This window comes from Podarcis melisellensis (assembly GCF_964234715.1).
Source record: "Podarcis melisellensis genome assembly, chromosome: 15".
In the NCBI taxonomy this organism is placed as follows: domain Eukaryota; kingdom Metazoa; phylum Chordata; class Lepidosauria; order Squamata; family Lacertidae; genus Podarcis; species Podarcis melisellensis.
In genome coordinates this window covers 39023050-39049870 of record NC_138532.1, presented here as the reverse complement: position 1 = coordinate 39049870, position 26821 = coordinate 39023050, and the positions used below count along the sequence as shown (strand labels likewise).

The following is a 26821-nucleotide window of genomic DNA, read 5'->3' as shown; positions in this document are numbered from 1 at the left end:
ACTCCCCCAAAAAGCTCAACAACTCTGTGCAATCTCCCCCCCCCCAAAAAAAACCCTCAACATCTTTGGGCAATTTCCCCCCAAAAAACATAGGGGCATGTTATACATGGAAAAATACAGTAGTTCCCTGCTATGAAAGTGGCCCTCCTGAAAAGTGAAAAAATCATATCGTATTATTAAAATGAATCTTTTTCTTCATCTTTTTAAAAACCCCTTTAATGATCAATGCAGATGAGGATGGACAAGTACTTCCTTTCATCTCAGAAGAACCGGCCGAGCCTCTTTGGAATGCCACTGATAGTTCCATGCACCGTTCATACGCGGAAGAAAGACTTGTATGATGCGGTCTGGATCCAGGTGTCCCGGCTGGCAAGTCCCCTCCCTCCCCAAGAAGCCAGTAACCACGCACAGGACTGGTGAGTTAAATGCCAGGATGTCTCAAAGGAGGAGGGGGTGATCTAGCCACCAAAATGTCTCTGTGGGGCTCTTGACGTCTTAAGCCCGCATGCCAGTCTTTGGTGCAGTGAGACATTGGGTCTTGGACTGGGAAAAGCCAGACCCAAATCATTGCTCAGTTCAAGATTATTAATAAAGTCCACAGAACTTCAGGTTCCAGAGTGCAAAAGAAAGCTTAAAAATATTAGGGAGCCTGCCAACTGTATATTTTTCCTTCTTAAAAATATTGAACACTATTAAGACCAAATTGAAATGAGTGCCCCTTAACAATTCTGTGAAAAATTGCTTACGAGTCTTTGTAGCTTGGAAATGCAAACTTTGCAACTGTTTCGATTCTGTGAGATTGTGTATCATCTGTTAGCCAGGAAGACCTTAAAACTCTGAAGATTGTGCTGGGAAGGGAGCACAAGGAATGGGTAGACCAGTCTGGTTCTTTTATTTCTAGAAATATTACACAGGAGTAACACTTCTACTGGTTCCTAACTCTCTATCACATAAGCAGATGTAATTTTCATAAGGAATGCCATTAAATCCTCCTCCCAAAATTGCTGGGGGAAAGATTATTAAAATGAATTAGTTGTGAAGGTTTTGACTTATTTTGGGACAAATGACAACCTCAGGTACTTGGCACAACCTCAGTCTGGTAGCCCAGTAGCTTACTTTGGACCAGTCACACACTTTAGCCCAATCCACCTCAGGATGGTTGAGAAGGAAAAAAAATGCAGGAGGTGGGGGGAGAGAGCTGTACAGTATTTCATCTTCAAATACTTTGGCATTGGAGTGGCTTAGAATCCAACCTTGTACCCTCCAGTGTTTCAGACTATAGCTCCCATTACCCCCTGACCATTGACCCTGCTGGCGGGAGCTGGTGCCCAAAATATCTGGGGGGTATGACAGGCATAGAAGATAAAACTAGGGAAAGACTATCATTTAAAAAAAAACTTTTGCATGTTACAAATAATCGTGTTTGTGTGTTCATTTATTTATTTAAAGTGATGACAGCATGGGATACCAGTACCCTTTCACCCTACGAGTGGTCCAGAAGGATGGCAATTCGTGTGCTTGGTGCCCCTGGTACAGGTAAGCATAGGGTGGCCACTTGGCAAGTAATAATAATAATAATGATAATAATTTATTATTTATACCCCGCCCATCTGGCTGGGCTTCCCCAGCCACTCTGGGCGGCTTCCAAAAATATATATTAAAATACTGTAATACATCAAACATTAAAAGCTTCCCTAAACAGGGCTGCCTTCAGATGTCTTCTAAAAGTCTGGTAGGTCTTCCTCTCTTTGACATCTGGTGGGAGGGCATTCCACAGGATGGGTGCCACTACCGAGAAGGCCCTCTGCCTGGTTCCTTGTAACTTGGCTTCTTGCAGTGAGGGAACCGCCAGAAGGCCCTTGGTGCTGGACCTCAGTGTCCGGGTAGAACGATGGGGGTGGAGACGCTCCTTCAGATATACTGGACCAAGGCCATTTAGGGCTTTAAAGGTCAGCACCAACATTTTGAATTGTGCTCGGAAACGTACTTGGAGCCAATGTATGTCTTTTAAGACCGGTGTTATGTGGTCCCGGTGGCAACTCCCAGTCACCAGTCTAGCTGCCGTGTTCTGGAATAGTTGTAGTTTCCAGGTCACTTTCAAAGGTAGCCCTACGTAGAGCGCATTGCAGTAGTCCAAGCGGGAGATAACCAGAGCATGCACCACTATGGCAAGGCAGTCCACAGGCAGATAGGGTCTCAGCCTGCGTACCAGATGGAGCTGGTAAACAGCTGCCCTGGACACGGATTTGACCAGTGCCTCCATGGACAGCTGCGAGTCCAAAATGACTCCCAGGCTGCACACCTGGTCCTTCAGGGGCACAGTTACCCCATTCAGTAAAAAAAAGTGGGTGCTTCATCAGGTCCAATTAGAAATCTGTCGTTCTTTGGCTGAAGGGAGAGCCCCTCCCCTCCGACAGCCTCACACCCTGCCTTCCCTTTACTGCCTTTGTTAGGGTGGCCCCTTGTATCTCTAAAAACAGGCAGATCTGTGAAGACCAAATTGGCCATGTTAATCACCTTCACAATATCTGTGTACTGAACTGCTGTGTTTACACCATGTTCCAAATCTGTTTGCATTGTGCTGGATTAGGAATTTAGAAAGTCAGATCACTGCTCCATCTAGCTCGGTATTGTCCGCACTGGTGACAGCTCTCCAGGGCTTCAGGCCTGCCTGGAGATGCCAGAACTTGAACCTGGGACTTTATGCAATCAGAGCACACGATCTGACGCTGAGCCTAAGATTCTAGTAAGATTCTAGTCCTTGTGATGTTTGATTTAAATAGGAGCTTAGAAAGCTGCCTTATACAGAACCAGGATTGTAGGTTCATGTAGCTCAGAATTTACATTGGAAATGGCTTTCCAGAGCTTCAGATAAGGGTTCCTCCCTGCCCTGTCTGGAGATGCCAGGGATTGAACCAGGGACTTTTTCCATGCCAGACAGGAGGCTCTGCCACTGATGGATCTTAACCTAAAGCAGCCCACACCTGTCCTGTCCAGATTAACTGCCCATCTTTTGCATTTTCAGCCCTTGTCAGCTTTAGGGAGATTTTCCCACCCCCTCTTCTCTGCTCACTGCCTCCTCCTTCTTCCCCACCCCCAATCTAGGTTTTGCCATGGCTGTAAAATCGACTGCACTGAAGAGAGAGCTCACATGGGGAATGCCAACATCGCTGTTGACTGGGATCCCACGGCACTTCATCTCCGCTACCAGACGTCACAAGAACGGGTAAAAATATATATATAATTGCAAAATAACCCTAAGCAGATATATGTATATGTGTTCTTTCTGACAATGCATATGGCTGTCTTTTTAAGTTCTGGATGTTTTTGCTGCTGAAAGTGGAAATGCTGCTCTGCTCTAGCCCACAGAGTTGTGTATTTAGTGCTTCCTTCCCCATACCAACCTGCTCAGGTGCTTAGATCATCCTCTGAGGTCATCTCGGTGGTCAGGTAGCAGGGTTCTAGTATCTTATCCTTCTAGCTGGTTTAGTGCCCAGATGTGTTGTGTCTTTGTACACCCGTGTGCTTGTTTTGCTGTGTGATTCTTTGCTTGTGTGTTTGTGTGCTGTTGTTTTTTGGGTGAGTTTTTGTTTTTAGGATGCATACCCCACATTCCAAATCCCCAGCAGGATAGCTAACAGCAGAAAAAATGAGGTTATTTCCCCCCAGTGAGCACTAGCATTGCTGTTGCTGTTATTCATCTTCCTACGAAGCATCTCAAAGCCATTTCACAATACAATAAAGCAATTGCATCTGTAAAAAGCAGTGGCATGATTACACATTAAATACATTATGCAATACAAGAAATAAATGAAAACAACTTTCAAAAACTGAAGCAGCAATAAATGACAATGAAACCACTGAAACACATAAACACAATAAAAGAAAAAAATCCTACTTAAAATTCCATGCATTAAAAACAAACCACAAGGGTGGGAGGAAATTCAGTTTAAGATGCATTACTTGGATATTCCTGCTTTCCTTAGAAACGTAGGAAACTGCCTTGCACCGAATCAGACCACTGATCCACCTAACTCCAGTATTGCCAACACTGGCTGGCAGCAACTCTCGAGTGTCCCAGGCAGGGCTCTTTTCTCAACCTGGAGGTGCCAAAGATTGGACCTGGGACCTTCGGCCTGTAAAGCTTGTATCGTATAGCAGGCAATGCCCTTCTCACATCTGCAGTCACCAATCGGCATCGGCTCCAGATTTTCTTTTCACGTGAAAACCAAGTTCCTAGCCCTTATGGGTGCTACAATATATTTGAAAGCATGTGAACGCAGGAAGCTGCCTTACACCGAGCCAGATTATTGGTCCACCTAGGTCAGCAGTGTCTGCAGTGGCTCTCCAGGTTTCCATACAAGCTCCTTTTCCCAACCCTGCCTTGAGGTGCCAAGGGTTGAACCAGGGGCCTTCAGTATGCAGAGCAGATGCTCTACCACCGAGTCTGCGTCCTTCTTCATGATGGAACTCAGTGTTGGCATCAGAGAGTTCCCCATGCTGGGTTGAAATAGGCCACACAAGTACAAAACTCCTGGTCCTGCTGACATGGTGCTCTATAACAGGGCTGGGGAACCCAGACTCCATCTCTCATCAGCCCCAGCCAGCATAGCCAGTGATCAGGCATGATGGGAGCTGTGGTCCAGCAGCAGCTGAAAGGCCACAAGTTCCTTATGAGTACTTTGTGAAGTCTTGACTGGTTTGGCAGGGCTGTGGCTCAGTGGTGGACCACATAATGTGTAGGCAGGCTCAGGCCCTGCCATCTCCGGGTAGGTCTGGGAGAGACCCCCATCAGAAACACTGGAGAACTGCTGCCAGTCAGTACTGGCAATATTGAGCTAGTGGGGCCAGCGATCTTCGCACAAGGCAGCTTCCTCCAGAGGTTCTCTTACAGCAGAGGCTGTTTTATTAGATCAATTTGGTCTTCTGCTTTTGCATTTGTCTGACAGCATGGAGCTTCTGCAGCCTCCTTGGCCGTGAGCCACTCTCATTGTCTGGGATTTTTTATTTTTTTAAATTAGCCAAAAGGCTTTATTGGCTGTCACGTTGCATGAGGCCACCCCTTCTGCCTCTGCAGTGGCCTGAAATTGCTTCTGAAGGTTCTTTCGTCTCACTGCTGGCTCAGAGATTTCTGGAGTGGGTGGAGGGATGACTGAATAACTTGGGGCTCAGAATCGCAGCAGACTGAAAACGGAAAGGAGAGAGCAGCAAATTGGAGTCTGCATGGCCCAAGGGCCAGGGCACTTCGGCAGACAGGGCTTGACTCGGGTTCAAATCTCCATGGACACATTGAATTCGCTTGGATAGCCTTAGGCTAGTAGGTCTTGGGAGCCACCAGTCTACAGAAACAAGTTGGTCACATTATCAAAACTGTTCTAGTTGGTATCACTTCAGTTAGAAATGGGGATTCACCAGATTGAACATGTGGGTCCCCCCCCCCCATTTTAGGGGAAACCATAACTCCCCATGCTTAGAAAATTAAGACTGGGGAAAGTGAGTCAAATACCCTTCACCCTGACACCTGTGTTTCTGTGGTTAGGGACCCCTTGTTCTTCCCATATGAAAGGAGCATTGCTTCACCTGCAGTCTGAAATGGCATGTGGCCAAGGAGTTTATTTCATTTTATTTCTGACATTTATGAACCGGCCTTCACCCAGAGGTCCCAAAGTGGGGAATGGAAAAACGTTAAAATCAAACAATCTTTAAAGCTAAGAATTGATAAAATTCACTTGGTAGCACTTCTGCCTACAGTGCACTTCACCCCCCCCCCCCCAAAGAAAGCGTGTTACTGCTTGGGAAGCTGCTCTGTACTGGGCCAGACCATTAATCCAAGTATTTTGGTATTGACTACACTGACTGGCAGCAGCTCCCCAGGATTAATGACAGGATTTCACTGCCCTGCCTGGAGATGCTGGGCATTGAACTTGGCACCTCCTGTGAGACATGCATTCACTTTGCCACTGAGCTACTGTCCCCATCTATAGGTTCTCCTTCCGAAAATGAAGGTGGTGCTTCTGTGTCGTGAGGTTCTCCTTCCACAAAACTCACTCTATATTTTCATTATTAATTTTAAAAAGGCTAATTCAGGCTGTGAAGCAAAGCAGTGTACGTTAAGAGATCTTTCTCTGGAAGGAGACACGGAATCTAAGCTAGGGTCAAAGGAGATGACTTCATCAGCACCTCACAGCTACCAGGAACAACGTTGAACTTGCCCTTTTCCTGAATCTTCTTCAACTTATTTAAAAAATAAGAAAAACTAAGTCAAGAATTTGTAAGAACCTAATGAAATCTGATATTGCAAGTTCACTTTATTTTAAGTAGTTTGTAAGTTTTCATGGCATTTTGTAGGTAATTGTCTCTCTCTCACATATTTGATAAATGGTGTAAAATAATTTTAACAACTGTGTGAATATTTGTTGCCAACGTGCTGTACGAGCTGCACTATCTTTATTAACGGCACAGGTTGCATTTTTCTAGCAGGGTCAGAGGAGATGGCATGTTTCTAAGTAGGAACAAGCCATTAGAATTCCTCAAGTGTTTGCCTTGTCACCCATTCAGATGGCCGAGGAGCACAGGAGCGTGGAGCAGAGCCGGCGCGCTCAGGCTGAGCCAATCAACCTGGACAGTTGCCTCCGGGCCTTCACCAGTGAGGAGGAACTAGGCGAAGATGAGATGTACTACTGTTCCAAGTGCAAAACTCACTGCTTGGCTACCAAGAAGCTGGACCTGTGGAGGCTTCCCCCTATCCTGGTATGATTCAAGGCTCTTCTTTTCCTTTACATTTTTACAGCTAGGCTGTACACTGCTTCTTACAATTTTTAATTGACCCTATCAAGCTGGCTTCTCGTGGGTCAGGCCACTCGTGTTCCATCTTTATTTTATGTAGTGTTTAGTTCCTACTTCTGGATGATTACTGTCTCCCAGAGCTGACACTGAAGGCTGGTTCATTAGCACAAATGGGGCAGCGTCCCACCAACCTCGTTCTGCCCTCAGCCAGCCCCCACTTCCCTGCCTTCTTACTCACATCCCTTCTGGCAGTGGAGGCCCTGCCTGTCAGTTTCCTCCTCCTCAGTCCCATGTTGTCCTTGTAGAACATGGCAAGGAGGAGAATGGGGGCAAGACTAGAGCTAATTGGCTTTGCCTGCCATTGGCTCTGGCCCCACATGCTGTAGGTCTTCCTGTCTTCTGCCTTGCCGGCTCTAATGAGCACCAATTGCCGCTGGAGGTGACTCACATTAGAGAGGCGAGAAGGCCTGCCATGAGGCCTACAAACTATAAAAAGACAAGACATGCTAATAGTTGAAGCGTTGACCTGATCCTGCCTCCCACATCTCTTGTTCTAGATAATCCACTTGAAGCGTTTCCAGTTTGTCAATGGCCGCTGGATAAAATCCCAAAAGATCGTCAAGTTTCCCCGAGAGAGCTTCAACCCGAGTGCCTTCCTGGTGCCAAGAGATCCAAGTTGCTGGCTGCAGAAGCCGCTGACTCCCCAGGTTGACGATCCCTCTGAGACCCAGATTCCGCAAGATGAGTGTCTGAGGATGGAGGTGCAGAGCGTCCCGGTAGCCGGGGAGGGCGATGTGCTGACCAGGAGCCCCTCTTCCCTCAACACTTCCGGCGTCTTAAATAATATCAAAGGTAGGGGAGAGGAGGGATCTCCGCATTGGGCTGGATGGAGTAAAATGGAGGACTGGTTAATACTGCCATAGATGTGTCCAACCAGCCTCTGCTGGGGACAGGTGATTCTGCTCCATCTCCAAATGCCGCTGTGTTTTGATTACTTCAGGACCCCACAAAATTACCTGCCCTCGAAATTGGCTGTTGTTTTCCTGCATAAGTCACTGCACTGGGCTTGCCAATCCAATCTGTCTTTGGTGGGAACAGATAATCCTGCTGCATCTCTGTACTGAGTGAAATTAGGTCATTTCCATCACTCCTGAAGTAGACATATGCTGCAGAATTGCTTGCCCTTAGAAGAGGCTGCAGGCTGTGTCTCTGTGTGAGTCACTGGTTTGGGCCTCTGGGACACACACACGGTGTAGAGGTACATGGGCTCACATTTTGACTGAGCTGCTTTTGCAGGAACGAATTCTCAAATAGTCTGGCAAATGGGCCTTCCATAAATGGTGAAGTTAACCATTGAAAATGCTTTCCTGGATCTAGGAGTATGTGATGTTGCTAAATACCTCACTACTAGGTTGTATACCAAGACACAGTAGTGAGCAAACCCCTGTTGCTAGAGCTAATGAACTTTGCAAGTTAAGACCTAGAAGTCTCTGTGTGATGCAGTCGGCTGCTTTACCTAACCCACTGATGTAAAAGTTGTTAATAGCTTTGTTTTGGGATTAAATGTGGGCAGTTTAGTCTTGTCTGTTCAGCTTTTTGCCACTTTTTCCCTTTCTCTCACTCGCACACTTGCTCATTCACTTCTTCCAGTGTCTCCATCTCCCGGGCGGAAGTGTGCAACTGGCTGTCCATCGAGTAAAAACGTTAGTCCAACTGGTAGCCCCAGGACTTTGGGAAGAAGCAAGGGGCGGCTCCGGCTCCCCCAGCTGTGTAAAAACAAACTGTCCAGCAGCAAAGAGAACTTGGACATGACCCGAGAGAACGGTACAGACCCGGACCCTAAGGTCACCCCTGACCAAGGAGACGGCTTCAGCCGAGGGCATGCTTTGGGGGGTAGCCAGGGCGAGCTCTTTGCCGCTCAGGACAGCAGCGAGGTGACTTTAGCCAATGGATACCTGTGCAAGCAAAACTCCCACAGCAACGGCAGCATCAACGGGGAGGAGGAGATGGTGGTTGACCAAAGAGGAGAGATCTGTGTTAACCCCATCTACAGCCTATATGCAATTTCGGTAGGTGACTCACTCTGGGGTGGGAGACTTTCTTAAAAGCTTGGATTTGATAGAAGGCAAGTCCGCCATTGTGCAGGTGCCCCAAAGGCAGAGGTGGGTAAGGAAAGGGCTGCGATGAAGGCGTCAGAAAGGCATCGCCGTGAGGCGGGGTGGCAGGAATAATAAATTGGTGCTAAATGTGCTTCATTTGCCAAAATTCACATGACTTGTAGGATTTGGCTTGGCCTGGGGTGGGATTTTGAGGTCTCTCTTCAGCACGTCAAGTAGAATGTGGGTGCTGCAGGACTCTTGGTGGGCATAGACTCAACAAGGTACAATTTAGCAGCTTGTATCCTCAAGAGCCATTATGAAATGATGCAAAATTCATCAGATGGTGTGAGCTAATGGAAGTTGAGGAACACTTACTGTCTGTGCCAGGGTTGGGGAACCTGACGCCTTTCAGGTGTTGCTGGACTTCAGCTCTGATTGTCCCTGACCATTGGCCATGCTGGCTGGGGCTGATGGGAGTTGGGTGTCCCACAAATATGGAGGACCACCAGCATTGGGGTAACCTGTCAGGGGCAATGGGGTGTGTGTAAATAAATATAGAACAACACCAACTACTGCTACAACCTTGTTGATTGGGCCAGCAATACAAAACTGCTTTTTCCTCCCATTCCAGTGCCATTCAGGAATTATGGGAGGAGGTCATTACGTCACTTACGCCAAAAACCCCAACAGCAAGTGGTACTGTTACAATGACAGCAGCTGTAAGGTAATCTCCTTTGCCTTCCTTAAGAGAGAATGTGAGGGCAGTCGTGATGATGGCCAGGCATAAGAGGCGGCTGCTCTGACCCATGTGCGACTGTATGTGGAGGGAGCTCATTTTCCCGTAGTTTGGATGATTCAGATAATAAAACACCCGGTGTCAGAGATGTTAACTCTTTATTCAAAGAAACCCAAACAGGGCAAGCCTAGTGGTCAAAGCAACTCTTCCCAGTAGGTATTTCCACAATGAGGTAGTTGTGAGGACTGAAGGTCCCTGCCTTCCCGCTGCTCTCTTAAGACTCCTCCTCTGGGTCTTTCCCCAGCAACCTGAGGCTTCTTCATCTTGTCTCTCTTTGCTATGCCCTCTTCATACTTCTTTAAGGGGAGCAAGTCGCAGCAGGAGGGGAAGACCTCCTGGCTTCTTCATTCTGCCTCCTCTCCAGCCTTCTGATTCTGGACTGTCCTCTGCCACAGCTTCTTCCTGCTCACTAAACCCTGATACTTATTAAATTGGTATACCACACTAGACCTGTAGATCATAGGGTGGTTCACAACATAAAAACACCTCTTCACTTGTTACCTCTTCACTGTCCTCCCTCTGACCACTCATCCTTGTCTCACCACCAATCCCCTGGCTCTGAGCAGTCTTCCCTTGGGGGTTCTCTTGGGGGGTCCCCAGCTGGTGCCTCCTTGGCATCCAGCCAGTCCATCACACTAGCCCCGGGGGCGGGGATGGTTGAGATTCTGCAGTTTCCAAACTTGTGGTCCACACAGCTTAATTTTTAGAAGAGCACTTTTTTAAAAAAACGGGGTTCTTTGTTGGAACAAAATGAGCATCCCCTCCTCCTCTTCCTCTTCCAGGAATTGCATCCTGACGAAATCGACACGGACTCCGCCTACATCCTTTTCTACGAGCAGCAAGGAGTGGACTATGCACAATTTCTGCCAAAGATAGACGGCAAGAACATGGCAGACACGAGCAGCATGGACGAAGACTTTGAGTCCGACTACAAGAAGTACTGCGTGCTTCAGTGAGCGCAAGCCAGGGGAGGCGCCGTGGACCGCTGCGAGGGAGCGCCCTTGAAAAGTCACCTCCCGTTTGGGAAAAAATGAAAAAAAAGTGGTTTTTAGCAGAGCGGAAGAGCTAAACGTAGTTTTTATTTTTTTATTTTCCTCTCATGATCTGAAAGCACAACTAGAAGAAAAGAGAAAGAAAGAATCCCTAATTACATAGCAGCTCACAGGTTGAGATAGCTTTGGGTTTTTTTGTGTTTTTGTTCAGATCTCTCCATACACATTGGGCGGGGAGGGGGGGGAATAGCACCCATTGTTTGGATTTCTTTTTTTTTTACCTTTGGCTTTTAAACTAGTTTGATGTAAGCAAACTAGGACCAAGAAAGCTTAAGTTGTAAGTAGCCCAAATAAAAGCTGGCCCACAGTAATAGAAAGGTGTTTGCTTCCCTCCCCCCCTTTTTTAAACAAAAACAAATTACCCATAAGAAGAAGAAGAAGAAAACCAACCTTTTTGGATGCTCTCTTCAGATTTAAGACGATTGAACTTGTAGTGTTGTCTGTAGACAACATGAATTTGCTACCTCCTTTTTCTGAAGTTTTATTCCATTTTTTTTAGTGGCAAGATAAGGAAAGCCCAGGATAGGCGACCTGCACAGAGGAGCAAACATCATGGCTTAGGGAATTTCCTGCCTTTTCCGTTCTTAATCCCACTGGTCTCAGTTTGGTTTGTTTCTTGGCTTTTGGCTGTGTCAGTTCCACCCTCTTGGATGAGCCGTGTGCTTTCAGAATGGCTTGGAGGGGAATTTCTCCTATCCCCTCTGTGATTTTGTGGCTGATATGATGCCATCCTACTCACGAGAGAGTGGGGAGAGAACAGGGGGATTATTTGGCATTCATCCCCAATCTGAAGTCAGGAGGCCCTAAGCTTTTCCTGGCATCAATGTGTGAGCTGCCCTCCTGCCTTATGTGAAAGTTTGAACATGCATATGGGCCCACTAGTGCCCCATCTTAGAATCTACGTCACACAGAAGTTTGCTCCTAAGATCTCAGGCCTGGTGCAGACATAACACTAGTAAACTAGTAACTATGGTTGAGATTCCAGGAGGGGAACATGGGATGCTAAACTAACAAATCTATAAATCTTGGTTGAGATGGGAATGCTGCAATGTTTACTCATGTGCTCGTGGAATTTATGTTGGGCAAGGGGTGAGTGGAGAGGGGAATGACAGGTTGCTCTGCCCCCGTCTTCTGACCTCTCCACCATGGTTAAGAGTTCACAGGCATTTCTTCTGCTCTGCCCTTTAGACCCTAGAAAATTGCCCCCCCCCCCCAGATTCAAGTTTGTGAGCAGTGTGAAATAGTTGTGTGTGTGTTGTGTTTTTAATTAAATTGCACTTTAAATGAAAGGAAAGGATAATTAAAACTCAGACATAAGTTAATTTTATTACTGCCAAGTGTTTTTGGAGTGAAGGATGAGGGCACCTCTTTTGCTTAAAGAGCAAAAAATCCTGCTTGGGTAGCTATTACGGTTTTAACATTGAAGTTTATCCAGTCTGCGAGCAAACCTAGGCATGCTTCCCTGCTGCATCCCATGACATGGAAAGAAAAATAGTGCCCCATTTCTTCCTGTAATAAGGTTGGCATTAATTTACAACTTTTGAAAGCCAAGTCTGTTGTCCCACCAATGGAGTTCATTTGTAGGAAGGTCTGCAAAAAAAGAGATCTGCATCAGAACTCCTTTTTGACCAGAAATATCTGTGAAAAAAGGTGCTTGAATCCCTGCAGACTTGGGCCCAACAGACTTCTTCGAAAATCCACTAGCTCAGAAGTAAGAACTTTAGTAATTGGTCCCCTAGTCTGGGAGCCCAAGTGACTCTGCCATTATCTTCATCTGAATTCTCTTGCTATTCCAAAGCACCCCTCTAAAGGACATTGTTGAATAAGATAACTCGTGAGTTTAAACGGAGTTGTAACTCCTTAATTTGTCAGAATAAGCAGGCAGTGTCAGGGTTTGAGTGTTAATTTATAAACTGGAACAACAACAAAAAGCCTAGCTTTTGCTGAACTGCTGAACTACTGTTTGGCCTGTACCATATGAAAATTTCAAGCAGGGACTCTGATGACTGAATGGCTCCTGTGGACAAAACAAACACACTTGGAAAAGTTGCAGGTCAGGGAGAAAGCTAAGCAAACACACTTGTCCCTGAAAAGCTAGATTTCTAAGTAGAGGATTTTTTAATTTTATTTTTCCATCGAGTTATATTTTGGCATCTGAGCAGCCTAGGCACAATTCAGTGGGAACTTGGCCAAAAGTCGCATTATTTATTTGCAATATGCTTTTCTACCTGCCACTCCTACCATGAAACAGAATCATTTAGCTTAATCACTATCAAGGCACAGCTTTTGCTTCCCTGTCTCCTCTTTGATTGAGCTTTCAGGGTTTACAACCTTTTTTTTTGTTTTGTTTTGAAGTTGCTTTTCTTGACCCCGTGCAACTTTCCGACAGATTCAGTGTGGGGCTGCTAGCTGTGTCCCTGCATGCACTTGCTTGGGTGGGGGGATATTCTGAGACCGTCTGAAATCTTTAGACCAGGAGTAGGGAACCTGTGGCCCTCAGCCCCGAACATTGGCCGTGCTAGCTGATGGGGGTCGGGGTCTGGAAACACCTGGATGGGCCATAGGTTCCCCACCCCATGTCAATATCCCATGTCAAGTCATGTGGTGGCGCTGGCATTTCACATAGGGGCCTGTCCTACACACTGACATGTTTGTGGGATGCCTTGATACCTCTGCCAATCAGGATCAGAGGAGATAGCATGAATCCATGACTCATGGCTACAACCTCTGTATAGAGTCAGGGACATCCTCCACCTTAGGAGCTCTGGCAGCGGGCGAGTGTCTGACTTGACTCTTTGGAAAGTCCATTTCTTTAGAAGCTAAATTTGGCCCTTGTTCGGGCATTGATCTTTTTGATGGACACCGTTTCTCAGTCCAGTAATTTCTAACAATTAGGTTTAAGCTTTGCCAAAGGTGGGGTGGGGCGATTATTGAGCACCCGGTAATAACACTTCAAGATGGCTTGGGTAGGTGCTGCCCCTGCTGGTAATGTTCACAGGGTATTGCTCCTAAATTTATTTTCCGCAGGGCAGTGAGGTTGGAGAAAACCAAGCCTTCCAAACCGGCGGAGTTTCTGGATTCAATACTATTTTGAGACACCCCGAACTGTTTTTCCTTTTACAAACTCCTCCGAACTCGTCTTCAGATTAACTTTCCTTTCAGAACTTCTCTTGTCACTGAAACGATCTACTAATGCCATTTTAAAAATCTGCCATGCTTTGTTACATCGATTCTTAATTATTATTTTTAAGGGGAAACAAAAATTAAATTAATTCCTAAATTTAACAGGGAAATTTATTAAGTTAACTCTTAACCACATTCACTTTGTAAATTATTGTATAAAAACTTATTGACAATGCACTGAATTTAGAAAGACCATGTACATAAGTACTGTGTAAATAATAAAAAAGTATTAATGTATTGGAATATGAACTGTATAAAAAAAGTCCAAGTAACTGTATATGGAGTGAACTTGTTTATCTGTAACTATATTATTCAAACAAATTAAATACTGTGGATGCAATCTGCTGCCTCAATTCCTTTTCCTTTTCTTTTCTAGAAATTTCTATTAAAAAATGAGTGAGTTGACTTATGATCCGTTTTATGTTCCCCATCCATATTTAAATAAATATACATTTGGGTGGAATTTGACCATCAAAAAGATGTCGCTCCTTTCCGTGTGGTGAAAGCATGAATTTGCCATATGGGCAGTGCCTGTTTTAGCTGCAAAATAAGGTTAGGGACATAGTATATAATTATTACATAAAGTGCCTAAAAATGGATGAAACACTGAACCTACCTTGCAAACCATATAGTCCCTTTGTGGTACAGGAGGTCCCATGCTCCATCCCTGGTATTGCCAGTTAAAAAAAGATTTGGTAGCAAATGGCAGGAAAAACCTCCATCACTCTGCCAGGCAGGCTTGGCAATAACATGATAAGTTTGGCTAATTGACTTGGTACAGGGCAGTTTCCTCCAGCCATGAAGCAGCAAGATCATCTGCAGTTGTCCGTGGGCTTCCTTGCAACACAGAACACAAAAGTTAAATCTGCTGAAACCACCTTTCATGCTAAGTGGTAACTATTCTGTAGGAAGGGGGGAATAGGTTGAGGTTTGTCAGAAAAATATTTCGCCACCAAGTTCTTTGCAAAGGGTGGTGATGTAGCCAACATCAAGACCAGCTGGTGGCAGCATCTGCTTCTGATGTTCTCCCAAGGTTCCTGCTGCTCTTTGCAAATTGACCACGTGAAGAAAGTTAGATACACACGGATGGGAGACAAATTTGATTCCGTTCGCATTTCAAGGAGAACTTACAGGATTCAAGTTTTCCAACCAATCCACGAACTGAAACGGTCATCCTTTGAAATTTGCCCTTAAGCTTTCACAATGCAATTCCAATTCTCCTGCCATGTAATATTTATGTGCAAGAATGCATAGGCTGGCTACGGTAAGGTGTGCATAAAAATAGTGAAAATATACCAATATGCATTATATCAGGACTTTGCTTTGAAATGCGGTGTGTTAGGCAAAACTGAATGCAAAAATGTGTTGCATTAGGAACACATTAGAAATCCAGAGTTAAAACGCTGGTGAATTTTTATCAGGAGTTTTAAAAGTAATATTTGCAAACTGATCTGTATAAGTGTGAAGAACTGAAGAATAGAAAACTGAAATGTAGAGAGTGGGTGTTTCTTTCCTACAGATTAGTCACTCTCCAAATGGCCATCAGGATTTTCTTACATTAGCATGTACAGTAATGAGTAATTTGAGCTGCAATTCTATGCTTACCTGGGATCAAGCCCCTTTCAACACAGTGGAGCTGATTTCAAAGTAATTTTGCACAGGATTGCATTGCTGTCCTGCCTACATTAATTGCAGATTATTTGTGACTTCCTCTTTTCCCAGTCATAGATAATTATGCCCTGGTTATTTTTATGGTGATGGATAAAGCTACCGGACAAGAGCCTTTCTCTGTTTTTTCTCTGTGCTGCCCATACACAATGGATTTATAATGCAAATGTATGAATATTAGGTAGGAATTCTTAAGGACTTTGATCTTTGTGAAATCCTCTTGGAAATGACCTCTCAGACTAATAGTGAGTGTTGGAACTAGGACCTGGGAGATCTGTGTTCAAATCTCCACCGAAGCCATGAGGTTCGCTGGGCAATTTTGGGACAAGACATGGCCTCTCATCCTGAGCTTCGAAGAAGAAATAGGGGAGGAGATTATCCCATGTATACTACCTTGAACATCCGTGGAGGAAAAGTGGAATAGAAATAAATTTACAGATTGGGAAATGTAGTTTCTTAGGGGTGCCCCTCACACTGCTCCAGTTCCCAGAGTTCGCTGGGAAGAGGGATTGATGGCTAAAACAGTCTGAGGACTGTATTATTCTGTGAGGAGAATTAAGGGGCTCCTCACATCTCTCAGCCCCCTGGTCAATTCCTGCATAAGCACAACTTCCAATCTGACAAACTAACAGGAAAGATTCAAAATCAGCGGGACCAGAGATTCTCAGAAGACTGGAGTAAATTTACAGATGATTTGAAAAGTATTTGTCATGATCAAACTATGTAGGTTTGCAAGAAGTTTTGTGAGGAAAATTATTGGAACTATTGCAAAAATGGACAAGGGGGAGGGTGGATAGTTAAGATAATTAAAGGCAACATGAATTTAAGAAATGCATATGAAGTGGTTAAAAGGGTGGGTCATCAGAGGTGCTGAGGGAAGTCCAAAAAAGATTGTATAAGTGATGAGGTTTCGTGGTATGTACTATAATTTATATGTTAAAATCAATAAAAAATTATGATTAAAAAAAAGCACAACTTCCAATCAAGGCTTGGAAAACCCAGTCGCAACTTCTGTTATGTCGCACCCATCCTGAACGCAAAAAAGAAGGCTAGTGTCAGTACAGTGCAACTTTTTTTGTACTTGGGGAAATCTATCACTTGTTCGTTTCTTTACAACGCTGAATTCAATTTTTGTGCTGTAAGGTAAAGGTAAAGGGACCCCTGACCATTAGGTCCAGTTGTGACCGACTCTGGGGTTGCGGCGCTCATCTCGCTTTACTGGCCGAGGGAGCCGGCGTACAGCTTCCAGGTCATGTGGCCAGCCTGACTAAGCTGCTTCTGGCGAACCAGAAACGCCGTTTACCTTCCCGTCGGAGCGGTACCTATTTATCTAGTTGCACTTTGACGTGCTTTCAAACTGCTAGGTTGGCAGGCGCTGGGACCGAGCAAAGGGAGCTCACCCCGTCGCAGGGATTCAAACCACTGACCTTCTGATCGGCAAGTCCTAGGCTCTGTGGTTTAAACCACAGCGCCACCTGCGTCCCAGTATGCTGCGCTGTAGTATTAGCTTAAAAAAAAAAAGGTTTCCTGCTGGGATTCATACAGGTGCCCATGAGAGTGTGTGCCAGGGTGCCTGCCAGTAAATTTGCCTCTGTAAATATCCCCTCGAGAACCTTCATGGTAAAAGAGGCTGTTTGCTCTTCCTGCTCCATTCATGTTTATACCAGCTTGGCTTTCTCTGACTTGAACATGCCTCTTGTATTATTTCTGAACAGAGGAGAGGGGAGAAAAAGCTGCTCTCTGTGAGGGAGCAGTGACTGAAGTAAGTGCTTTTTCCTCATTAATTTGAGCTGTTTAACCATTTTGTGGTCCTCCCTCTTTTCCTGCTCTTTAAGATGCAGCAGCCATTTTGAGTCCTGCCACTCCACACGGCAGCCATTTTGTGTTGTGTCACCACTCACTGGACTAGATGGGCCAATGGCCTGGTTCAGCAGGGCTCTTCTTATGATATGATGGGCTGTTCCACACACTCCCGAGAGCCATTATCCACATTTTCCAAGCTTCTCTAAACGTATGTTCTTCTTGTCCTCTTATTCTAATTTGTAAAATTTGCAAGCTGCACATATTCTGTCAATTTAAGTTACCATTCTTCTTTAGTCAGGACCTCGATTGTTTTCCATTTTTGGGCTAACTAAACACTGGCCGCAGTAGTGGCATACATAAATAACCTTTTTTGACACCTGGGAATTTCAGTCTGAATTATCCCCAACAGAAAGGACTCTGAGGGGTTTTTTTTTGGGGGGGGGAGTACTTTTAAACATTTTTTTTCAATTCATTATGGATCATTTCCCAATACTCTTTTTTTACTCTTTTACAAGTCTGCCACATATGAAAGAACGTTCCTTCAACCTCTTTGCATCTCCAGCACTTAAATACCACCTGTAAATCATTTTCAAGTAGTTCTCCTTCAAAGAATTAACATGCTATGAACTTTAAATCACTTTTCTAGAATTTCCCCCAGAGGTTAATATCTATATTGTGACATATCTATTGCCCAGTGTGTCATTGAGGCTTTGACAAGCTCGTCTTTTGTTTCCCACCCTAGTAACAGATTATACATTTTGGACAAAAGTTCTTTTTCGAATTGTGAGCTTTGGTCCAGAAAACCATTTTTTCCTATCTAATTTAAGCATTTTGTGTAACTGATGGTATTGTAACCAATCCATAATGTGGCTTCTTACATTTTCAACTGATTTCAGTTTGGGTTCCCCTCCTGTAAAGTACAACAATTCCCTGTAGGTTGCCCATTTTCTATCCAGGGCAGGTTGCAGCATTAAAACACAGTAGTATAAACAGTTTATTTTTGGTATTTTTTTGCAAAAAATAGTTGTCATTGTCCCCCATGTTACAGAGGCTTGGCTGGCCTCAAGTGGGACATAGCTCTGGGACCCCAGTTGTCTCTGACTTCTTATTCCCATCCATTCTGGAGAACTACAAAACCGGCACCACGGAGGCAAAGCGGTCTGGCAGCCATGGCGAGGGTACTTTTGTGGGGTTTTATTTTTTGGCATGCCTCTTGGGTGGGTGCAATTTCCTGAGGGCACTTCTTGGCGAGAGGGAAGGAGCACCAGAGAGAGGGGTGTGTGCTCAGTTCCACCCGTTGAGACTAGTCTTGGGTGGGAGACGGCGTCTTGGGGTAAAACCCAGACTGCTGTCGGGAACAGTACTTTCGTGTGACTGATGGGTAGCAATTTGCCTTGTAATGTACACAGTTCTGTCGGCAAATGTTTTGGCAGGACACCCTTGGGGCGTTCCTACAGTGCATTTTTTGTTGTTGAGTGGTTGCTGGTGGCTGACTGGGAGATAATGGAGCAAATGGTGCTGTGTTTGGGTGTACTGGTGGCAGAATGGGATGAGTGAATTGCATGAGTAGCAGGCGTGGCTTGATTTGTGCAGACATAAGGCCAAATTTGGATGTGATGCCTATGGCGAGTGATGTCTTTCTGAGGTGGGATATGCCTCTGTGAGAGGGAGGCTGAGGAGAAAAATCCTTGACTATGAAGGTGTTTCAAATGTGCAGCTATGTTCTTTTCGGGGGGAGAGCATATTGATGTTTTATTGCATTTTTTTGTATTGCAGTTTCTCAGTTTCACTGGAGAAAAATATAACAAGGAGCTCATGGTGGCATTCATGGTTCTTCCCTTCCTCACTTAATCCCCAGAACAACCCTGTGAGGTAGGTTAGACTAAGAGGCAGTGACTGGCCCAAGGTCATCCAGTAAGCATCATGGCCAAGAGAGGATTCAAACCCTGGTCTACACTCTAACCACTACAATAGATAGATGATAGACAATGTGAAAAACTTAGAGATGACATAAAAAAGCCAGAAGAAGGAAGAAGGGAAGTCAACTCTTAGGAGTAAATGTAATGTGTACATGTATAGTATGTAATCATAAAATCAATAAAGATTATCTTCAAAAAAATTAAAATACAATAGATAGATGATAGATAGAGAGAAAGAGATATTTTGTAAACCACTTAAAGACTATATTTAGCAGGAGATAAATATGTGATTTTGTTTTGTTCAATTGCTTTTATTATAATTTTAATTCTTTATAAACTACCCTGTAAACTGCTTGTAGGTCAGGATATGATTTCCTAAAATCTACCCTCTATTTTGTGTACATTTTGTTGCAGCACACTACCCCGTTTAAGACTTTTCTGCCAAAGAGAAAGACCTGGCAAACAGACCTTCGCTTGGACCCATGCTGAGCAGCTGCTGCTTCCTAAGGTAGGGACTATGCCTTGCAAAACGGTTACTGGCTGAGAGACATTTAATGAGAACTAGCCATTTGAGGCATCATAGGAACCTGCCTTATACTGTGTCAGACCATTGGTCCATCTAGCCCAGTATTGTCTACGCTGAGTGGCCAGCAACTCTCCATGGTTTTAGTGAGGGATTCCCGCCCAGCCCTACATTGAGATACCGGGGATTGATCCATGGACATTCTGCATGCAAAGCAACTGAGCTATGGAAACTCTGGCTTGTGGGCTGAACTAGAGTATCATTATTTATTTGTCCCTTGAACCAGTGAGCTATAGCCCTTTCCAGAGACGTCAACAATTTCTCCTGTATTGTGTTTGGATTGTCTGCTCTGGGGGGGGGGGGGATGGAGTGGTAACTATAAGGGCTATTGTCTTCCGTGCAAACTTGCTCCATCTTGTAATGAATTTTAAGAAACACTTCTTGGCTTGCTATTTCACTCTCCCACTGGGAGAGCATCCTGTACTCAAAGTGGCCAATCAGGTGTCTATAGCAGGACTTGAGTGTAACAGCAACTGGCATTCAAAGTCAAGCTGTGTGCTGGTTACCGTTGGCGTGGTCAAAGTCCCGGGGGGAAGGTTACCATTGGCGTGGTCAAAGTCCGGTCCTGGGTCACGAGTCTGGAAACAGTTCACAAAGAGCGAGGCGGGGTCCCAAGCAGGAAGCCGGGCGGGGACGGGAACTCTGGAAGGACAGGACTGGGTCCGGGCAGAAGCAGGTATTCAACGACGTTGCTCCCTGGCCTTTATCTTTTCTGAGGCCAGGGGTGGTCCCGGCCCCCAGGAGACCTGCCTGTCCTGGCCTTAAGGCGAGCACTCCTCCTGGGAGAAATCAGTTCCCTCCACCTCTCTGCCCTGAGCCTCTGCAGCTCAGGAGAGGCTGGAGGGTTACAGGACCCAGGGGGAGACTCACCTTCCCCTGACAGGGCTGGGAGAGGCGCACCTGTAGGCACCGTGTCCTCAATCACCTCTGGAGCCAGAGTGGAATCACCTGGTGCCTGCTCCTGAGGATCTGGCACAGGTGCAGACGCTTCAGATCCAAGGCCCTGCCCCAGCTCAGCCGGCCCTGGAGGCGGGGACTCCTGTGCAGGCTGGGTTCCCCCGGTTCAGCCTCTGAATCGGATTCACAGGCCATCACAAGCTGCCTCCAACAGTTAGCCATTGACTCTGGCCTAGGTGAAGGAATAGGATAATGCAGTATAAGTCATCTTCTTAAGTCTGTCTTATTTTTCATTCATCGGTTAGGGAGAGTTTATTCACCCCTGCCCATCTTGAAAAATTGCCTTCCCTGTGAATATAAATATGTAAATTTGTCTTCCTTTTGTGTTATGTTTGTATATTAATGTGGAAGTCCTCCGGGGAAACACCTACAGGAAGCAAGGGCTGACACACGCACGCCAACCTAAACTGGGAAGGCCCTAATTGGCGCCATTTCAATGGCCAAGGAGAGGAAGTTTATTTCTGATAAAATAAACGACCAGCCCTGAACCCTTAAAGCTGGGCTCCCCGGTCTGTTGGTTGAAGTCTAAACATACTTTTCTGCAGAATGGCTCCACGTGTGTCTGTCGCCTACTTGGGAGAAAGGCACAAGTCCAACATCAACAACAGCCGTTCATTATTTGCCTAGGCGTTCACCAGGCCTCCTCTGCTGCATTGCCCCTTGTTGGTTTATATGCCCTTAAGAAAATTCCATTCAAAGGTCAAGAATTCTCCCCCCCCCCCTCAACAACCTTCACAATGGGTAGATTCAAATACTGATTATTGGGCCTATTTTACACTGTACTTAATCTGCATTATTTATTTATTTATCACATTGGTGGGAACAGAAGAAACTGCCATATACCTAGCCACACCAATGGTTCATCTAGCTTAGTAATGTCCACATTGATTGGCAGCAGCTCTCCGGGGCTTCAGGCAAGGGTCCCTCCCAGTCCAGGGACTGAACCAATGACCTTCTTCTTGCAAGGCAAATGCTCTGCCACTGAGCTATGAAATCTCCACTTTGCAGGCTGGGCGAGGTTTTTTAAATGATGGTGATGATGATGATTAGCATTAGCATTTATTTGTTGCCTTCTGTATAAAATGTCTCAGTGACATAAAATTGTGTTTTTTAAAAAATAAGATGCAGCCATAAGACATTTAGACATGCTGTGTGAGGCCTGAAAGCTTTGTTAAGTTTAAGAGGCCCAGTTGAATAACCAAATAAATTTGTAAATGCTGGACCTCACCTGCCACCAGGGCTGCTTAAGAACATAAGAAGGGTCCTCCTGAATCGGGCCAATGGCCCATCTAGTCCAGCATCCTGTTCTCACAGTGGCCAGTGAGATGCCCAGGGGAAACCTGCAATCTGGATCTCAGCTCAAGAGTGCTCCCCACCTTGCTGTGCTTTCTAGCAACTGCTATTATCTTCCATGAATTTGTCCAGTCCTCTTTTAAAGCCATCCAAGTCGGTAGGCATCACTGGGAGTGAGTTCCATAGTTCCATAATTTAACTATGTGCTGTGTGAAGAAGGACTTCCTAACACCCAACACTCAGCTTCAGTGGATGTCAACAACAACAACAACAACTTTATTATTTATCCACTCTCTGCATGTTGTGCCTAATTTTATAAACTTCTGTCATGCCAGCTCTTACTCTCTTTTCACTAAACTAAAGAGTCCCAAACATGGCAAACTTTCCTCATAGGGCAGGTTTCAAGCATATATTGTTTGACAGCTTATGGACACCTGACCTAATGAAAATTTGATTTAAATTATGGTTATTTCTGCACAGATTCATAAATGCAATCTGACAAATAATTGTGTAGTTATTAAGTATCATTTTGTCACAGCAGAATGATAATGTCTATTTTAGGGTCTGTTTCCCCTGTTTCCCTTTGAAAAACCCCCACACAATTTATGCAAAACTTGAAAAATTGTGTTTAGAAGCACCTGAGGCCCTAAACTGTAGCTTATGTGGTCCATGCCCAAATCTAGCACTGCCTGTGGGCCAGTCAGTGTTAACAGTACTGAGTTGGATGGGACCAGTGGCATGATTTGTGTAAAGGCAACTTCCTATGTTCCTAAGACCATCTCTTACAACAGGTATGAGGATGTGGCCAACCAGATGTTGTAGAACTACAACTCCATCAGCCCCAGCCAGCATAACCAAGTGCAATTGCAGAATCTGGGATGTGATGGAGAAGACATAGCCTTTCAACTCCTTGCATTGCTTTTCACCCCTTCCTATGAACATAAATGACACCATTTATGCCAGAGGCATCAGCCAAAAGCACCCATCATCTCTGACCCTGCCTTGGCTATGCTGGCTGGGGCTCTTGGTTTGTTCCAGTTTGCTCACCAAGAGACACTGTTTGCCCCTCTTCTTTGTCCAGAATGGGAGGGAGGGCATCCAATGAAATGTAGGCATGTTTCAAGGGATGTGTTCATTGTAGGACAGGCCGAGCCAGTGCAAACAGGAACTGAATGTTTTGACGAATGATTTGCTCTGCCAAAGCCAGTGGTTCTTTTATAGATTCAGATAGTCAACAAAGTTATTCTTTATCAGGTTTTATTCATAGAGTGAGGCAAATAAAGAACAAAGCAAGTAAATGCAGTTATATTATTATCTCCTTACTGGTGGGGCTGCCAATGAGAGCTGCCCACTTGGCACTGTCCTGTGACAGGGCCTTTTCAGTGGTGGTTATATTAATTCCTGCAAGGAGAGTTTGCAAGAGGATAATATTGAAGCAATGTTAGTCCTGGCCTGCTAGGCCTTATGCTGGGGCATTAAAGGGAGGGCAATTGCTGGATCTCACTCTCATTCCTTGCTATAACAATTTCCTTCCCCATGTGTGAGCAGAAAGAGCAAAGACTCTTGCACTTGGTGAATCTTTGAAATTATATTTCCTGACATTTCACAGGTACGAGGTACTACCTGGCATTCCAGCACCCATGGGTGCCACATTGATGGTGCCTGCTTTAAGGTGATAAGAATTACTGGATAAGCTGGACACATTTGGGCACAAAATTCTACCCCTAAGAGGTGTCCGGTTGGCCACTCAGGGAAGCAGGCCTTTAGTATGACCGAAGAAGGAAATTTCTGAAGTTGTATTGTGTTAAGCAGGTTGCTGCCTTCCATTGTGGCTCCTTGGCTTGACAAGAGTCTCCATGAAATAGTACAACCTCCCCTTTTCCATATGCATGGCTTGGGTTGCTAATTTAATGGGAGAAATGGAGGCACTCCAGATGACAAATAGCTACGTTCGTTAGTGCACCTCCCTGGAGTCAGCCTCCAAAATGCATTACATAGCAGCAAATTATTCTGTCATAACTGCTTTGCAAAATGAGAGGAAAACAAAAGCTCTCGCTTGAATTGTTTCTTGTGTGTGCATGTGTAAAGGGGAAGGAGACATTGATGACAGTCCAACACCCATCGCTGTAGCTTTGATTTACCACATAGCTGTGGTGAAGAATCCTATAATTAGAGCAATAAGAAATGGCAGCTGGAAGGGAACAAACAGCTTCTTGAACACCCAGCCTCTTCTGCGCAGTTTTGTTCAGGTTGGATGCTCAGCTGAAGGCAATCTGGAATTCTTCTCAGTCCCTGTTGCCCCAGTGAGATGGGGAACCTTTTTTAGGCCAAAAGCTGCATCCCCATCTGGGCAACCTTCCCGTGATGGGCAAGGCCAGAGACAAAAGTGAGTAGAGCCATGGATGCTAATGTTGCCTTTGTAAAGCAAGCTACACTCACATACCCTTTTCTATTCTCCATCCAGACAAGTGACAGGCATGATCAGAGAGTTCAGGCAGGCGAAAGCACTCAAGGTGGATATGGAGCAAGGCCAGTGAGCCTTGGTATGGCTTGGCAACAGAAGGTGTGGCTGAAGAGAGTCCCCAGGGCCAGATAGAGGGGCCTGGGCCTGAGGTTCCCCATCCATGATCTTAGGATACAGGGAGTGGACTTTAAGGATGGATTGCGGAGGCCATTGGTCAGTGTACACAATGGATTTTCATTTGATGAGTCTGGATGTGGAATGAGGCAGGTGTCAAAGATTGGCATTGCTGGAGACCCACAACCAACCTGGAACCCCACGATGCTACTTTCCCTTCTTGCTGTCACCACACATTGCCCACAGCAGTCATTCCACAGGCCATAGGAAAGGAAGGTGGGACTTCCAAGTCTCACCGCTGGCTCTCCTGAAAGAACAGCCACTATGTTATGGCAGAAAAAGCTCCACGGGACACCTATGGGTGAACAGGAATGTAAAGGGAGGAAATCAGGCAGCCTTGTTCAGTGTCAGACTTTTATTTGTTTTATTCAACCCTCAACCCAAACAAAATCTTCTTAAATAATATAAGAACACATATATAGGGCTATATACATACTCGGAGGAAACCCACTGAAATTAATGAACACAATTATATTCATTATATTCAGTGTGTCTACTCCAAGCAGCACTTAGTTGGCTACAACCCACAGTACTGTGTGTTGACTTTGAATATATAAATATTTCCATATTATTATTTAGCTCTATCTCATACACTTTTCTCGGCCTTTATTAAAGCTTTTGACAACTAAGTGGGTAAAGTACAAGTAAGAAAACCATTTGTCTGCTTGTAAAGCTGCGGTGAAGCTCCAGTGCCTTGCCATTTAAGAAGATAGTGACTACAAGACAGGTGTATTGCAGCACCACCCTTTACCTCAAAGCCAAAGCATGACTTGACGTTCCTGGTATACAAAGCCCTGCAAAGGGTCAGTGGTGATTGCTGATGGTCACATTCAGATCTTATGCTAAGCCCTCCTTCCCCCACCCTTGAGTCTCCAGATGGCGCTGGACTCCAGTTCCCATCAGCCCCAGCCAGACCTATCCAACGGTTGAGGGATGATGGGAGTTTTGGTCCAACAACATGGTGACCAAAGGTTGGGGGCTGGGCTAAACTATCATTTTCATGACAAGAATGAGTTGCATCATGCTTCTACACTCCCCTCTTTTCCTCCCTCATGGTCATGGGGAGCAGATTAGAAGTTTTTGCTTCTGGTTTTTATTTACCACAGTTTAAGATGTTAATGTTTAATAGTTTCAAACTTATGGCTTCAAACAAACAAGAGTTAACTACTGGTCTGGATAACAGAAGCAGAAACTTCCAAACTCCTCCTTGCTGCTACTCTTTCTTGTCACACTAAACTATGGTTTAATGAGACATTCATACATGGCCAGTGTCACATTGCATTGATGCAAGGTCAAGCTTAGTTTCTTTGTGTTAACCAAAGGTCATCAGAAATTTTCATATCACAAAGTGATTGTTCCATATGATTGTTAAAGATTCAGAAAAATGCCAATTCGTGTACACTAGCTACTGTTGCAAGGCAATAATTCAGATTAGTTAGGCGCTTTACAAATCAGTCTCCAACATGCCTGCCGTGCTTAGTCACATAATCAGTTGGATTAATCAGTTAGGAATCTTTCAATCAGTTCAAAGAAGTGGTCTCAAATTTGTTTTTAGCCTTATGATAGGTGGCTATTGCTCCTGCTTGATGGAAGTCAGTGAGGTGGCAGGCTCTTCTGATCAGCAGAATCCCCCATTGGTGGGTGAGGATCAGCTGCACATGAACCAAGCGTGTTTTAAGATTGGGGCTTTGCAATTAAGAACCCATTTAAAATCTGCCCAACCCTTCACTGGATGAGAGTGAGAGCGAAGTATGTTGCTGTCGGTATTAGCAGCAATATTTTTCCTGGAGCGAGAAGTGCATTTGAGTCTGACTTGTAGACAATTCGTTCACCAACAGGCTGAGTGGGTCGAAAGTTATCCACCATTGGCCACTCTTTGTCTGTGTCAAAATAGAGCTTCATCCAGAATTCTTGGATCTGAGGAGTAACCAGAAAAATGAAATATTATTAGAAAAATGAAAAACAAAACACTGGACTAGCATTACAATCCTAACCCCACTTACCCAGGAGAAAGCACCACTGAATTCAATAGGATTTCCTTCTG

General features: G+C 45.0%; 2 protein-coding genes and 1 long non-coding RNA gene across 7 annotated transcripts in view; 1 reads left to right on the top strand and 2 right to left on the bottom strand.

Moving 5' to 3' along the window:
- USP32 (ubiquitin specific peptidase 32) overlaps positions 1-14256 on the top strand; it is a 126665-nt gene extending 112409 nt beyond the window's left edge. For all 5 annotated transcript variants that reach the window (XM_081890146.1, XM_081890144.1, XM_081890143.1 and 2 more), the window contains exons 27-34: positions 232-416; positions 1450-1536; positions 3106-3226; positions 6559-6750; positions 7344-7638; positions 8437-8855; positions 9517-9609; positions 10464-14256. In XM_081890146.1, coding sequence (XP_081746272.1) covers positions 232-416; positions 1450-1536; positions 3106-3226; positions 6559-6750; positions 7344-7638; positions 8437-8855; positions 9517-9609; positions 10464-10637 — 1566 coding nt within the window. In that variant the 3' untranslated portion in view covers positions 10638-14256. The remainder of the gene's footprint in view (positions 1-231; positions 417-1449; positions 1537-3105; positions 3227-6558; positions 6751-7343; positions 7639-8436; positions 8856-9516; positions 9610-10463) is intronic.
- On the bottom strand, positions 13828-18150 carry LOC309358070. The gene is made up of 2 exons (XR_014163329.1): positions 17384-18150; positions 13828-14753 (listed from the first exon to the last, which is right to left on the bottom strand). It is a non-coding gene; the product is annotated as an uncharacterized lncRNA (long non-coding RNA).
- A 6964-nt stretch (positions 18151-25114) lies between these two features.
- CA4 (carbonic anhydrase 4) overlaps positions 25115-26821 on the bottom strand; it is a 29196-nt gene continuing 27489 nt past the window's right edge. Inside the window, exon 8 of the mRNA XM_081890640.1 lies at positions 25115-26694. Coding sequence (XP_081746766.1) covers positions 26503-26694 — 192 coding nt within the window. The 3' untranslated portion in view covers positions 25115-26502. The remainder of the gene's footprint in view (positions 26695-26821) is intronic.